At 47.2% G+C, this 12,592-nt stretch overlaps 1 protein-coding gene across 2 annotated transcripts in view; it reads right to left on the reverse strand.

Moving 5' to 3' along the window:
- The window catches only part of NHSL2 (NHS like 2), a 118,700-nt gene extending 106,321 nt beyond the window's left edge, over nucleotides 1-12,379 (reverse strand). The window contains exon 1 of one of the 2 annotated variants that reach the window (XM_077922388.1): nucleotides 11,937-12,379. In XM_077922388.1, the coding sequence (XP_077778514.1) occupies nucleotides 11,937-12,216 (280 nt within the window). In that variant the 5' untranslated portion in view covers nucleotides 12,217-12,379. The remainder of the gene's footprint in view (nucleotides 1-11,936) is intronic. The other variant, XM_077922387.1, reaches the window with a different exon arrangement.
- Between the last annotated feature and the right edge of the window lie 213 nt (nucleotides 12,380-12,592).

Genomic DNA, 12,592 nt, shown 5'->3' on the forward strand with positions numbered 1-12,592 from the left:
TTGGCAGGAGCAGGGACCGAGCAACAGGAGCTCACCCTGTCACGGGGATTCGAACCGCCGACCTTCTGATCAGCAAGTCCTAGGCTCTGTGGTTTAACCGTTCCTTGCATACAGGGGTCCATTTATGACCTCTCTGCCAGGGGGCCTTCAGATCCTGGGACCAGCAGAGCTAGGGAGATTCCCAAATTTGCTCCCCCCACATTCTGGCACAGCCTGCTGCAAGCAAGAGTGTCAGGCTGCTGCTTTTAAAAACTGCTTTCCCACCCCCACCACAAACCTCCCCACCGCCATGCAGGTTGGAAAGCAGGCAAATCTCTCCAGAACAAGCATCCACTCATGGCATGCAGAACTCACCCAGGATGCAGAGCCAAAAGTTCCACTCTGACTCAAACAGTTACAAGGGGAAGGAAAATAAAAGAGACAGCACAATAAGCAAAGTCAGCACCTTTTTTTCGCCTCGCAGCATCCTGCCTTCACCAAGGCCTTTTAAGCAGCGGGAGAGCTTCGTCCTGTAACACTGTATTTGTTCTGGCCTTCAGGAGGGACAAGGCATCCTCCTGACTAGGACCAGGAGTACCTAGTTTCCAATTCAAGCACAGAAACCCTCCTTTCCGTAGAATGTCAAGGGCAAGGGTGAGGGTGAGAATCTGTTGGGCATCAGCCTCTGTGCCAAAACAGCTTTTCTACAACTGGTGCAAACTGAGCCCTGCTTGAGTCCTGTCTGCACTATTCATTTAAAGCAGTATTTTGTCGGCATCCATCTGTCTTGAGAAACAGGGGAGTGCGCCTCCGGGGGTGAAGTCAAACCTCTTTAGTTAGCAGCACTGCAAGTGACCACCCTGGGGACGCAAGGCTGGTCAGTGTGTGTGTAAGTTATGGACCCACTTCTCAGCCTCGCTGATGTGGCCCAAAATAAAGCAGAGCAATTATGTTTGGCACCAGCTTGGCTGAAGGAGTTGCTGGAAAGGAGGCGTACAAGGTGCTATTCAACTGCCTTAGGGTCTCCACTCTGGATTTGTGTAGGCTTTCCTCCTTAGCCTTTTCTTCTTCTGAAAATATCCTGCAAGGCCAACGAAGTTTAGGATCAGAGTTGTCTTCCTCCTAGATGGGCTACCTTTTCAGGTTGACGAGCCCCTCAATTCTCTCTACAGCATGTGTAGAAACTGCCTTTTTGAACCCACTATTGGTCTCGTCCACTCAATCTGCTAGTGCCTATCTTTGAATACAGGGGAATATGACACCACTTAACAGAGTCATGGTTTCCCCCAAGTAATCCTGGGAGCTGTACTCGGAGTTGTTAAGAGACACATACACACCTCTGTACCCCCTACTTCATTATTGTTAGCAATATTTAAAAATGAAAACATCAGTTTGAGATACAAAGTATTGATTACTTTTCAGGGGTGCCAACTTGAATCAGGGGTCCTAGGTCTTCTTCTTCTTTGGCGATCGCTCGTAGCCGAGTTTTAACATTGTTTTAACAATGAGTCCGTAAGTGACTGTGGAGGCCAATTCTGGATCCACACGTCCTTCCACAGAGGGGACATAGGTTTTTGTGGGTGGGAGTTGATCATGGTGTGGATTTGCCAAGCGTGCCTTCCTCCTCAATCACATGACACCGTGCACGCACACCATTTGAATGGCAATGCCCATCAATGGGGGGGGAGGGGCTCAGATATTTTATTGCAGGGGCCAAAGCCCCACAGCCCCTGGCGGTTGGCTCCTATGTTTCTTTTAGTAGCAGTTCAACAACTTGTCGCCCAAAACTTTTGAGCATTTGCAAATGTCACCATGGCAACAGAAAGTTTGGACTGCAGCACATTCAGAACAACTGACCAAGGAAGTTAAAGCCTTAGCAAGAAAGAGATAAGAGGATGATTTTATAGAGGCATTGCATCCTTTCATCACATACTCAACAGAACATCAAATACAGTGGACTCACATTTGAACCTTTGCAGTAACGTTTTCCCTTAGGATTCTGTGCTTTGAGGGAGGGTGGGAGGGTAAATGTACGTTAATAGGGGTTATGTTCTCATGTTCCTTTTGAAAAACCAATTAAAAACATTTATTTTAAAAGTGCTACTCCCCCAGGATGGCCTCACGATGCATTATGAATTGCTAATTTTATTCCGATACCAAACATTTTATTTCACTGTATTAAAAAAAGAAAAAATCCATCTTTTTCAAAGCTAAAAGAAAAGAAGCACGAACACAAGAAGGGTCCTGCAATTTCAGACCAAAGGCCTGTTTAGTCCAGCATCTTGTTTCCCATGCTGGCCAACCAGATGCTAATGTGAAGCCCAGAAACAGGACTTCATCGCAAGCAGCTGTCTTCTCTGGTGAACGGCATTCAGAGGCGTGTGGTGTTTGAACACTGAGCTACAGAGGGGTGAATTAGATTAGGATAACAGCCAGGAGTTTAAACACCCGCTTCCTTGGCTCTGATCAAAGTGATCCATTCCTGACCAGCTGCTGTACAATGAGTAATTAAATTATTAAAAAGATGGGAGATAGGTCTTATAGGTCTATGACATCGTGCCTGGCTTTGCCCACAGCAAAAGTTCTTCACATCTGGAATGCCCTTCTCAAACAGATCCAGCAGTCTCATTTTGGTTCATTTTTCTCATGCAAACAAATAAATCTTCTTCAAAAAGGAAGATTGGTGTTTTTATAAAGTTGGCTTATGGATGTTTTGTTTGATGTTGTTTTATTTTAAACTGAATAGGTTGTTTCATGTGTCCCAAGTTTTATTGTTTCAGCTGTCGGCAGATTGGAGGTATCTTCTTGAAAGAGAAATATAAATTACGTAAAGAAAGAATTTTGAGCCAGTGCTCAGCGAGGGTATCCCCTAATCTGCTTCCAAGGCTCAGATTATATAAAACAAAAAGGAAGAAGAGTGCCTTTAAGCATATACAGAATGTACTGGGGGGAGGCATGGTTTGGGTCTTCCAGATTGTCCACTGCCCCAGAAACTCCTGTTTCAACAGTGGGGTTGACTGAACCAAAATGAAATACTTTTGGAGGCTGCGTACACACAATACGTATATTTAAAGCACATTTAAACTACATGACTTCCCCCAAATAATTATTGGAATGGTAGTTTACCCTCTAACAGAACTACAGTTCCCAGAAACCATAACAAACTACCTGATCCTTTGGGTGATACCATGTGCTTTAAATGTATGGTTGTGTACATAGCCTAGTCTCATTGATTTATGTAGGTGAGTTTTTAGCACATAGCTTGTTTTCCAACCAAAGTGAAAAGGAGTTAAAAGTGCTGGAACTTAAGCTGGATCATGTCCTACATGCTTTGCAGTCTTTGTATGATTTTATTGTCTAACTGCCCTGTGAAATTGTTTGACATTGTTCCCATTCTACAGATGGATCCTCTCCAATCCAGCTCCCTGTCTCCACATGGCTGACTTCACAGTTTTGCAGCGGACTGTGTATGCAGGCTCAGGGGAATAAGGGATTCACTTTCCCATTTCCTGTAGTTCATTCCCAGACTCCAACAATTTAAAAATCTCCTTCAGTTTGTTCCCAAAGCCGCAGCCCAAAGCTGGAAACTCATCCACTCTCTGCCCTGTGTGAAAACAGTTCCTTCCTGTATGTTGGATCCAATTTTAAATGGTCTTCTTGCTGTAGATTTCACTTCTGCTCCCACTCATAACTTCCTGAATCTGAAAACCTATGAATCAACCCAAGCCTCTTACACCCCTATATTCTAGAAAAGCAAAAGGGAGGATCCAATTACAAGAGCAGACATTTGGCCTTATAAATGCACAGCCCAGCCTGAGCCATGGCACACCACTGCTTGTTTCCAGAAATAATTTATAACATCCAGGTTTCAATCAAACAGAGCCGGCCCTACCATTAGCCAAGATGTGGGGAACCTTTGGCCCTCCAAATGCTGCTGAACAGCAAGTCCCATCAACTCCAACAAGCATAGCCAATGATGGACATTGTAACAGTCCAGCAATAATCTGGAGGACAAAAGATTCCCTACACCTGGTCTTTAGACCCCGTTCCCTGCAAGACCTGTTTCCATCATTTCCACCTTGTCTAGGAGTCCTATTTTGTCTTAAAAAACACTCCCATTTGCTCCATCAGTAGGGATCTCTTTAGTAGAGCTGTAGAGTTCCTCTGTTCTTGGTGGTGGTGGGGGGTAGCTATCTCATTTGGGGACAACCTGAGGTAGCCAAGCCAGGAGCTTGAGGGCATCGCATCCTGGTTGCCCCCTGCCATATCGTACACCAATGGAGGCTGGGACTGAAGGTCCACATCCATGCATTTGAATGAGCCTCTGGACGTCCTCTTGCCAACTAGACATTTTGGGGAGATGGGCCACAAATGTGGACCCTCCTTGGCCCCATTGTGAGCATCCTTCCCAGCCAATCTGTTTCTTAGTGTTTCTAATCTTTCCAAGATTTCGGCTTGGGCTGGGGACGGCAATGACCAAAATCGGCTTATTAGAGCGTTTTCTTCTGTAGAGAAAATGTCCTTTCGCTCTCTCATAGGCTATTGAGAGTCGTATAGGGATGTGCCTTTCCTTTTTGATTTTGGTGACTCTTGTTTATGATGGTCAAGCTGGACCTTTTGAGGTCAGTTTTCCTTTTTAGATTTTTTCTGTTCCTCATTTGCCATTGGCTTATCGCCCTTGGCATCAAAGAGGGAGATCTTTGGTACCCTATTTTTGAAGTATCTTAGTATTAGTATCCTTTCCTTTATGAGTCTTGCTCTGTGGATAAGGTTGGCCAGATTTTGATCATGGAAGGTGATCATTGCTTGTACTGTGTGACCATCATAGTATAAATACTCTATAGAAGCTATATCAGTTGGCTCAACTACACCTGACAGTATATCATTTAAGATGTTCAAGAGATGCTTTATGCAATCTACCCGTGGGAGGAAGCCCTTTGGTTTTGGGTTGTTGGCGAATACAAGTTTTTGGGGAATTAATACCAAGCTTCAGTCTTTTTTCTGGTTCGAAATTTGCCAGACCTGTAGTATGTTTCCATCAATGTTACGGGTCACCACCTCTCTACTACCCGTGTTCAGCGGCGTAGCGTGGGTTGTCAGCACCCGGGGCAAGGCAAGTAATTTGTGCCCCCTAACCCGTGGATTTGCGCCCCCTAACCCGTGGATTTGCCCTAACCCCAGATGTTGCGCCCGGTGCGGCTGGCCCCCCCTGCACCCCCCACGCTACGCCACTGCCCGTGTTGCCAGTTGGTATCCTTCCAAGGCTCTAGGAAGTTACTTCCATTGTTACGTTTGTTTCAGAGCTCTGGTTCGAGTTTTCCTTCTCACACATAGACTGGGGCTTTGCCTAAATCCAGCCCTGCCCACACTTCATGGAGGAAGGAGGTTTTTCAGCTCTAAGGCTCATTTCAAGGCAAGTTTTTGCTTTATAACCAACCCTCAGTACTTGTTTTTATCCCTCTCTTCCATTTTACTTTTTAACTTCTTTTAGTGCTTCCTCTAGTGCTGTGTCTTGTTGTTTTAACATTGTTTTATCTCGTTATTTTACTGCTCTAACTCCCCCATATTGCGAGGCTGCAAGAAGCTGGGCCAGGCTGGGTTGAGCAACTTGCCAGGCACTGCCGAATGAAAGGTCATGTCAAACTTTATAAGATACAAGCTATAAATTAAGGAAGATAAACACCCTAATTGTCAGAGTTGCTGGTGAGCCCAAGTGGCAGCTACAGTGAACCCTCAACGTGTTTTTTTCCCTGCTGGATGGCACTGACTGGCCCTGCAAATTCAAGGCCAACGTATTTGGAGATAATTGACTTCAGCAAACCGTTAATAACCAACTATATTTACTATGGTACTTACTAGAAAGAACTGCAAAGACCTGGGAATCATGCCAGTCCCGTTAATCAGTTCCCCAGAACCCCAAAGGAGGCAGAGTAAAATTACAGTGGTACCTCGGGTTACATACGCTTCAGGTTACAGACTCTGCTAACCCAAAAATATTACCTCGGGTTAAGAACTTTGCTTCAGGATAAGAACAGAAATTGTGCTCCGGCGGCACAGCAGCAGCAGGAGGCCCCATTAGCTAAAGTGGTGCTTCAGGTTACGAACAGTTTCAGGTTAAGAATGGACCTCCGGAACGAATTAAGTACTTAACCCGAGGTACCACTGTACTCATTATTTTCTCCAAAAGGAGGAGAGAAAGATGGATCTGAATGGGTTAATCTTATATGAGGTTATTCCTCCACCTTCCACTGTGCTGGATTGGTCAACCCAGCTTAAAGAGCTCTGACAAGATCCAGAGAAGCTTTTGAATGTTGGAAATTCAAATTGGGTGCCGCCATTTTAAAAAAGGGATGCGGGTGGCGCTGTGGGTAAAACCTCAGTGCCTAGGACTTGCTGATCACATGGTCGGTGGTTCGAACCCCCGCGGCGGGGTGAGCTCCCATCGTTCGGTCCCAGCGCCTGCCAACCTAGCAGTTCGAAAGCACCTCCGGGTGCAAGTAGATAAATAGGGACCGCTTACCAGCGGGAAGGTAAACGGCGTTCTGTGTGCTGCGCTGGCTCGCCAGATGCAGCTTGTCACGCTGGCCACATGACCCAGAAGTGTCTGTGGACAGCGCTGGCCCCCGGCCTATAGAGTGAGATGAGCGCACAACCCTAGAGTCTGGCAAGTCTGGCCCTATAGAGTGAGATGAGCGCACAACCCTAGAGTCTGGCAAGTCTGGCCCGAACGGGCAGGGGTACCTTTTACTATTTTAAAAAATGGCTGTCTTCCAGGGACTGAAGATGACCTCCAGCAACTGCATCTACAAGAAACACTTATAGAATGTTTGTGTGCTTCATTTAGCAGCTCATATTATTCAAGAGCTGCAGTGTTTAATTGTAACTCTGTGAGGGGTGAAATATAGTTCCCAGGATTCTTTGAGGAAGCCATGATTTTTAAAGTGATATAAATGTGGGGTCAGGGTTATGTCACAAAATTGTTTTGAATTACTTGCTTAGTTTTATGAATTTTTGATCAAAAATATTTTGATCCCTCTTTGGGCGTAGTTTCATTCCCGGTGAGCCAAAATAGTGTAAGGTGGTAGAGTTCCAGACCAGGCCCAGAGAGGCCTGAGTTCAAATTTCCCATCAAACATCAAGTTCACTGGATGATCGATCTTAAGCCAGCCTCTCTCAGCCTAGCCTGCTTCACAGTGTTTCTGTAAGGGTGAAAAAAGGGAATCGGGGGACCTGCTTTTCGGAGAAGACTGCATAGTTCACAAGTATGCAGACCACTTTTACCCCATTTGCAGATGTGGAACAAATGCTGAGAAAGAAAACTCCATAGGGAATAGACCAATAAGTCCATGACCTTGTAGGTCCATTCAACTCTTTATTCAATGTTTGCTTTCAACCCCAGTTAAACGGCTAAGCAATCCAATGTGTGACTCTTATGAATTCAGCGATACTCCATTGACTTAACCCCTCAATACACTGGTGTGATATTTTTATGGAACTGTTATTAAAAACACATTGGTGCAATAAGATTGATCATGACCAAAAGAACAGCAGCATTAAAGGTGTAAGTGATGGGAAATCCAATTGTGCACTCTAGTACATTTTAAAATACAGTGGTACCTTGGTTCTCAAGCGCCTTGGTACTCAAAGAACTTGGAACCCAAACACTGTAAACCCGGAAGTAAGTGTTCTGGTTTGCGAACTTTTTTCAGAAGCCGAGCTTGCTCCATTCTGAGTGTTAGGCTTCCGATTTGAGTGCCACACTTCCGATTTGAGTGTTATGCTGAGGTCCGTCTGTTTTTGCTATTTATTTTGAATTTTTGTTTTTGTGGCTCTTTTTGTTTTGTTTTTGTGACTGGGTGGAACCCAGTTCAGCTACTGGATATATTGACTGTGTGACTGCAGTACATTGTTTATTGCTTTCATTTTATGGATCAATGGTCTCGTTAGATAGTAAAATTCATGTTAAATTGCTGTTTTAGGGGTTGTTTTTAAAAGTCTGGAACGGATTAATCCATTTTGCGTTACTTTCTTAGGGGAAAGTGCACCTTGGTTTTGGAATGCTTTGCTTTTGGAACGGACACCCGAAACGGATTAAGTTTGAGAACCAAGATACCACTGTACACTTAGCGTAGTTTGTTCAATACTGGAATAATGCTAAGTCACAAGAAAATGCTTTTTGGTCTACAGAATAAAAGCTCACCCCTAAAAGATGCTTTTGGCTCACTCTTGACATGGGGGGGGGGGCAAATGGCAGCCCAGAGCAGATGGAGAAGCAAATGGCAACAGCAGGAGAGCTTGCTGGGCACTGTCAGAACAGCTGAAAACACTCGGCAGTTACACTGGAACTGTTCTCCAAGAAGGCATACTTTTTAAAGGGTCCTTTAAGAAAACGCACCTTTGCTGAGAAATCTGAAACACAGGCTCCATGATACTTTTTCAAACCCCTCTGATCCGAAAACCCAGTGGAAAACATACCAGAAACCAACAACAGATTGAGGGGAAGGGGAATAGACAACAAACTGTAAATTACACAATCGGTTGGAGGGGTTTTATAGATCATCTTGCCAACCTCTGCTAGAGTTTCCCCAGCAGACGGCTTTCTAGCTTCTGGCTGGAGACCTTCAGCAAAATACACCCTTAGGCAATTGGTTCCACTGTCAAATTCCTCTTGATATATTTCCTAATGTTCAACCAGAATCTATCTACCTTTCCGTAGCTTAAGCTCATTAGATGTTGTTTTGTCCTCTGGGGAATAAGAATACAAGGCTATGAACACATTAGTGGTTTAAAACGCAGCAAGGTCATTTCTCCCTACTGCATTTTAGATCTTATTTGGCACCCTGCTGTACATACCAGAGAAAAGGCAGGTGATCACCTGATGCCCATAACCTCTCCCCTTGCAACCCCCTTCCCCCGAACTCCTATCACGAAGCCTTCACCTGGGCATATGCTGCCACCCACGCAAGTGCAATGGCTGTGAAGGGAACATGGCTTAAGCTATCCTTTCAGGTAAGATGCTGGTTTGAGAAGAAAAAGTATCATGCAACAATATTTCTCCAGAAACTACAGGGTAGCTTTAATCTGAGCCTTTGAAGCTGAGATCTTTCGCTGTCTGCATCTGTGCTGGAATTGTTTTAAGCTTAAATGTTTTACATATTACTGGCTACCCTGGGCTCCTTTCAGAGGAAGGGTGGGTTATAAATTTAATATTTTATTATTAATATCATGAGAACATCAGAGCCGGCCCAGCCATTAGGCAGGGTGAAGCTACTGCTTCAGGCAGCAGAAGCCCCTCCCCCGAACACCCATGGGAGAAGCCTGTTGCCATCACAGTGCTGATTTGGGGGGCAAGAGCATGTCCGTTTTGGGCAAGATGTCACCTGAAATTGTGCAAGATCTTCCCATTTTGCTGCAAGTGGTGAAACGGGACACATCAGCCCTGTGTAACATGTAAAGGTAAAGGAAAAGGTACCCCTGACCGTTGGGTCCAGTCGCGAACGACTCTGGGGTTGCGGCGCTCATCTCGCTTTACTGGCCGAGGGAGCCAGTATACAGCTTCCAGGTCATGTGGCCAGCATGACTAAGTCGCTTCTGGCGAAACCAGAGCAGCACACAGAAACACTGTTTACCTTCCTGCCGGAGCAGTACCTGTTTATCTACTTGCACTTTGACATGCTTTCAAACTGCTAGGTGGGCAGGAGCTGGGACTGAGCAATGGGAGCTCAGCCCATCGTGGGGATTCGAACCGCCGACCTTCTGATCGGCAAGCCCTAGGCTCTGTGGTTTAACCCACAGCACCACCCGCATCCCTTGGGTAACATGTATGTGGATTCAAATGCTAACAGCAGGAGTGCATTGGAGCCAGAGTAAAAGTCCAATATGTAAACACTCCAAGTTTTCCCTTCTCCGGGCTAAACAGTTGCAGTTGCAGCCAGTTCCTTCAGCTCCCTTCCCCACAGGAGACATTTTCCTGCCTGTGGGCTTCTTGAAGCCATGCACTGGACCACAGTGAGAACAGGATGATGTACCAGATGTGCCTTAGGCCTGATCCAGCTGGGCTCTTCTTTCGTTCTTATATTCTCTACACCTGATCATCTTCACTGGCCTACTCCGAACCTGTTCCAATTTGTTTTCAGCATCTTAAAGTTTGGCACGTAGAACTGGGTGAGGCCTAAATACCAGATAAAGTGGGCTATTGAGGCCTAAATACCAAATAAAGTAGGCTATTACTTTCCCTTGACTTAGAAACTAAGAAACTTAGAAACTAATTCACACATCATTATCCTGCTGCCGAGGGCCTTTGGATCCTGCCACTCTACAGAAATGCTTGTGGGTTAGCAGCTATTGCTATCAGCCAAGAAGGGACGCGGGTGGCGCTGTGGGTTAAACCACAGAGCCTAGGACTTGCCGATCAGAAGGTTGGTGGTTCAAATCCCCGCGACGGGGTGAGCTCCTGTTGCTCGGTCCCTGCTCCTGCCAACCTAGCAGTTCGAAAGCACATCAAAATGCAAGTAGATAAATAGGTACCGCTCTGGCGGGAAGGTAAACGGTGTTTCCGTGCACTGCTCTGGTTCACCAGAAGCGGCTTAGTCATGCTGGCCAAATGACCCGGAACCTGTACGCTGGCTCCCTCGGCCAATAAAGCGAGATCAATAACTGATGTATTGAACCCCAGAGTCGGTCACAACTGGACCCAACGGTCAGGGGACCCTTTACCTTTACCTTAAGAAGGCACATAACTTCCCCCAAAGAGTCCTGGGCGCTGTACTTTGTCAGGGGTTCTGCAAACTTGTAACTCCATGAAAGGGTAAACTATAGTTCTCATTATTCTTTGGGGGAAAGCCATGTGTTTCCAACATGCCAAATGTGTCAGAATCGCTGCTTCACCAGCATCCCCCCCCCCCACAGATGCATCTTGTTTTGAACCATTTTAAATTTTGTGCGTATCATCTTCTTCCGGCTACGTGACCTATCTTTAAAAATATAAGAAGAGCTCTGCTGAACCAGCCCAAATGCCTGTCTAGTCCAGCTTTCCAGTATCACAATGGACAACCAGAAGTCTGTCTGCAAGCAGGTAAACAGAAGCACTACTGCCTTTGACAATGAAGGAGGAGCGTGGCTGCGAAGTTGCAGCAAGCAAGCAGGGTCAGCAAAACCACCACCACTGTCATGTCAGAAAGCCCATCGGAAGCCTTTGCATCGGAAGAAAAAACTGGGAAAAGAGACAATTCTTTTCTTTAAAAATGCCTCCGAGCATGGGCAAAGGGCCTATTCTTTTTTCATCACAGGATGTCCAGGACATAAACGGTGGATTTCAGAAAGGATTGAGACTGACATCTGACTCTTTTGAGAGTTAACCCCTTCCTTGCCACCCCCACCCTCTGGGTCTGCAGAGAGATACTTGCACAGACTGGCCACCTGCTCTACTCTACAGAGTAGAGTCCTCCATTCAAATGGCTGTGAGAGGACAAGTCCTCTATTTCAAGGAGTCCTCTGGTTGAAACACTGAGCCCCTGTCCGACCCCTGCTTTCTACGCAGGAGGCACAAGGAAAGTGTGGATGAACCCACGGTCCGACTCAAGTCTGGTTTTAGAACTTAGGGAGGGAGAGAAGTATTGAAGTTGCCCGTCACAGTGACTGCTACCCAGAGAGCACACCGGCCAGGCACAAGCAGGTCACCTGCCCGCAGTCTTCACCACTAGCGTAAGCTGCATTGCATTTTAAAGGGAAGTTAAAGGGAAGTTAAAGGGAAGTCTCCTGTGATTTTTCATTCCTACAGCATTAGGGTGACGCCTTTCCTCTTTTAGTGGGGGGGGGGGGGGTAAGTAGCTGCATTACAGCCGCCTTCTCCGCCTTGGAAACAATCCGCGCGCCCTTCTATGAGCGGCCCACGTGCTATTCCCAAAGAGCGCGGTGGCCCTGCCTCGACGGAGCGGGCGGTGACTTTTCTTTCTTACCTGCCTCTCGAGACGCCCCGGGGCGCATGAGCCCGTGGACTCTGCAGAGGCGGCTTCGAAGCCGGTGCGCGCGGCGGGCCAGCTCCAGCAAGCGACCCTCTAGGTCCGCGAGCAACGCCGCTGAGTGTCCGCAGAGATCGGCCAGCTGCCGGAGCAGCGCCAGCGTCGCCAGGCCGCACACGTCGTGGAGCTGGGCCAGCGGCAGAGCAGCCAAGCGAGGGGCGACGGCAGCGGAGGGGAGCAGCCGGCGAGGTTCCACCGTGCGCTTCCAGAAGGGCATCTTGTTGCCCTGGTTGCCCTCCAGAGAGGAGCCGCCGCTGTCCGGGCGTCCCTCGGAGTGGATCTGCTGCCTGGAGGTCGGTCGGCGCCAGGCTGCTGTTGCTTTTCTAGGCAAGAAGGAAGCTGACGGCCGCTCGTCCGACGGGGCCTCCCAGGAGCTCACCGGTTCCTCCTCTGCTTGCCCGAGACTTTGAGTCGAGTTCTCTTGAGCTGCTTCTCGAGCCTGACCAGCCTGGGGAACGCCTCGCCTCGCCGGGGAACCCCGAGGAGGAGCTGCTAGTATAACCCCAAGGGATTAGAAGGGGCGGCTCTCCTATTTTCCCGAGCAGATTTATTTTGGAACCGGCCGACTGTCGGTGGTAGCAGACTTAGCAAGA

Source organism: Podarcis muralis, chromosome Z (assembly GCF_964188315.1).
Source record: "Podarcis muralis chromosome Z, rPodMur119.hap1.1, whole genome shotgun sequence".
Lineage (NCBI taxonomy): Eukaryota > Metazoa > Chordata > Lepidosauria > Squamata > Lacertidae > Podarcis > Podarcis muralis.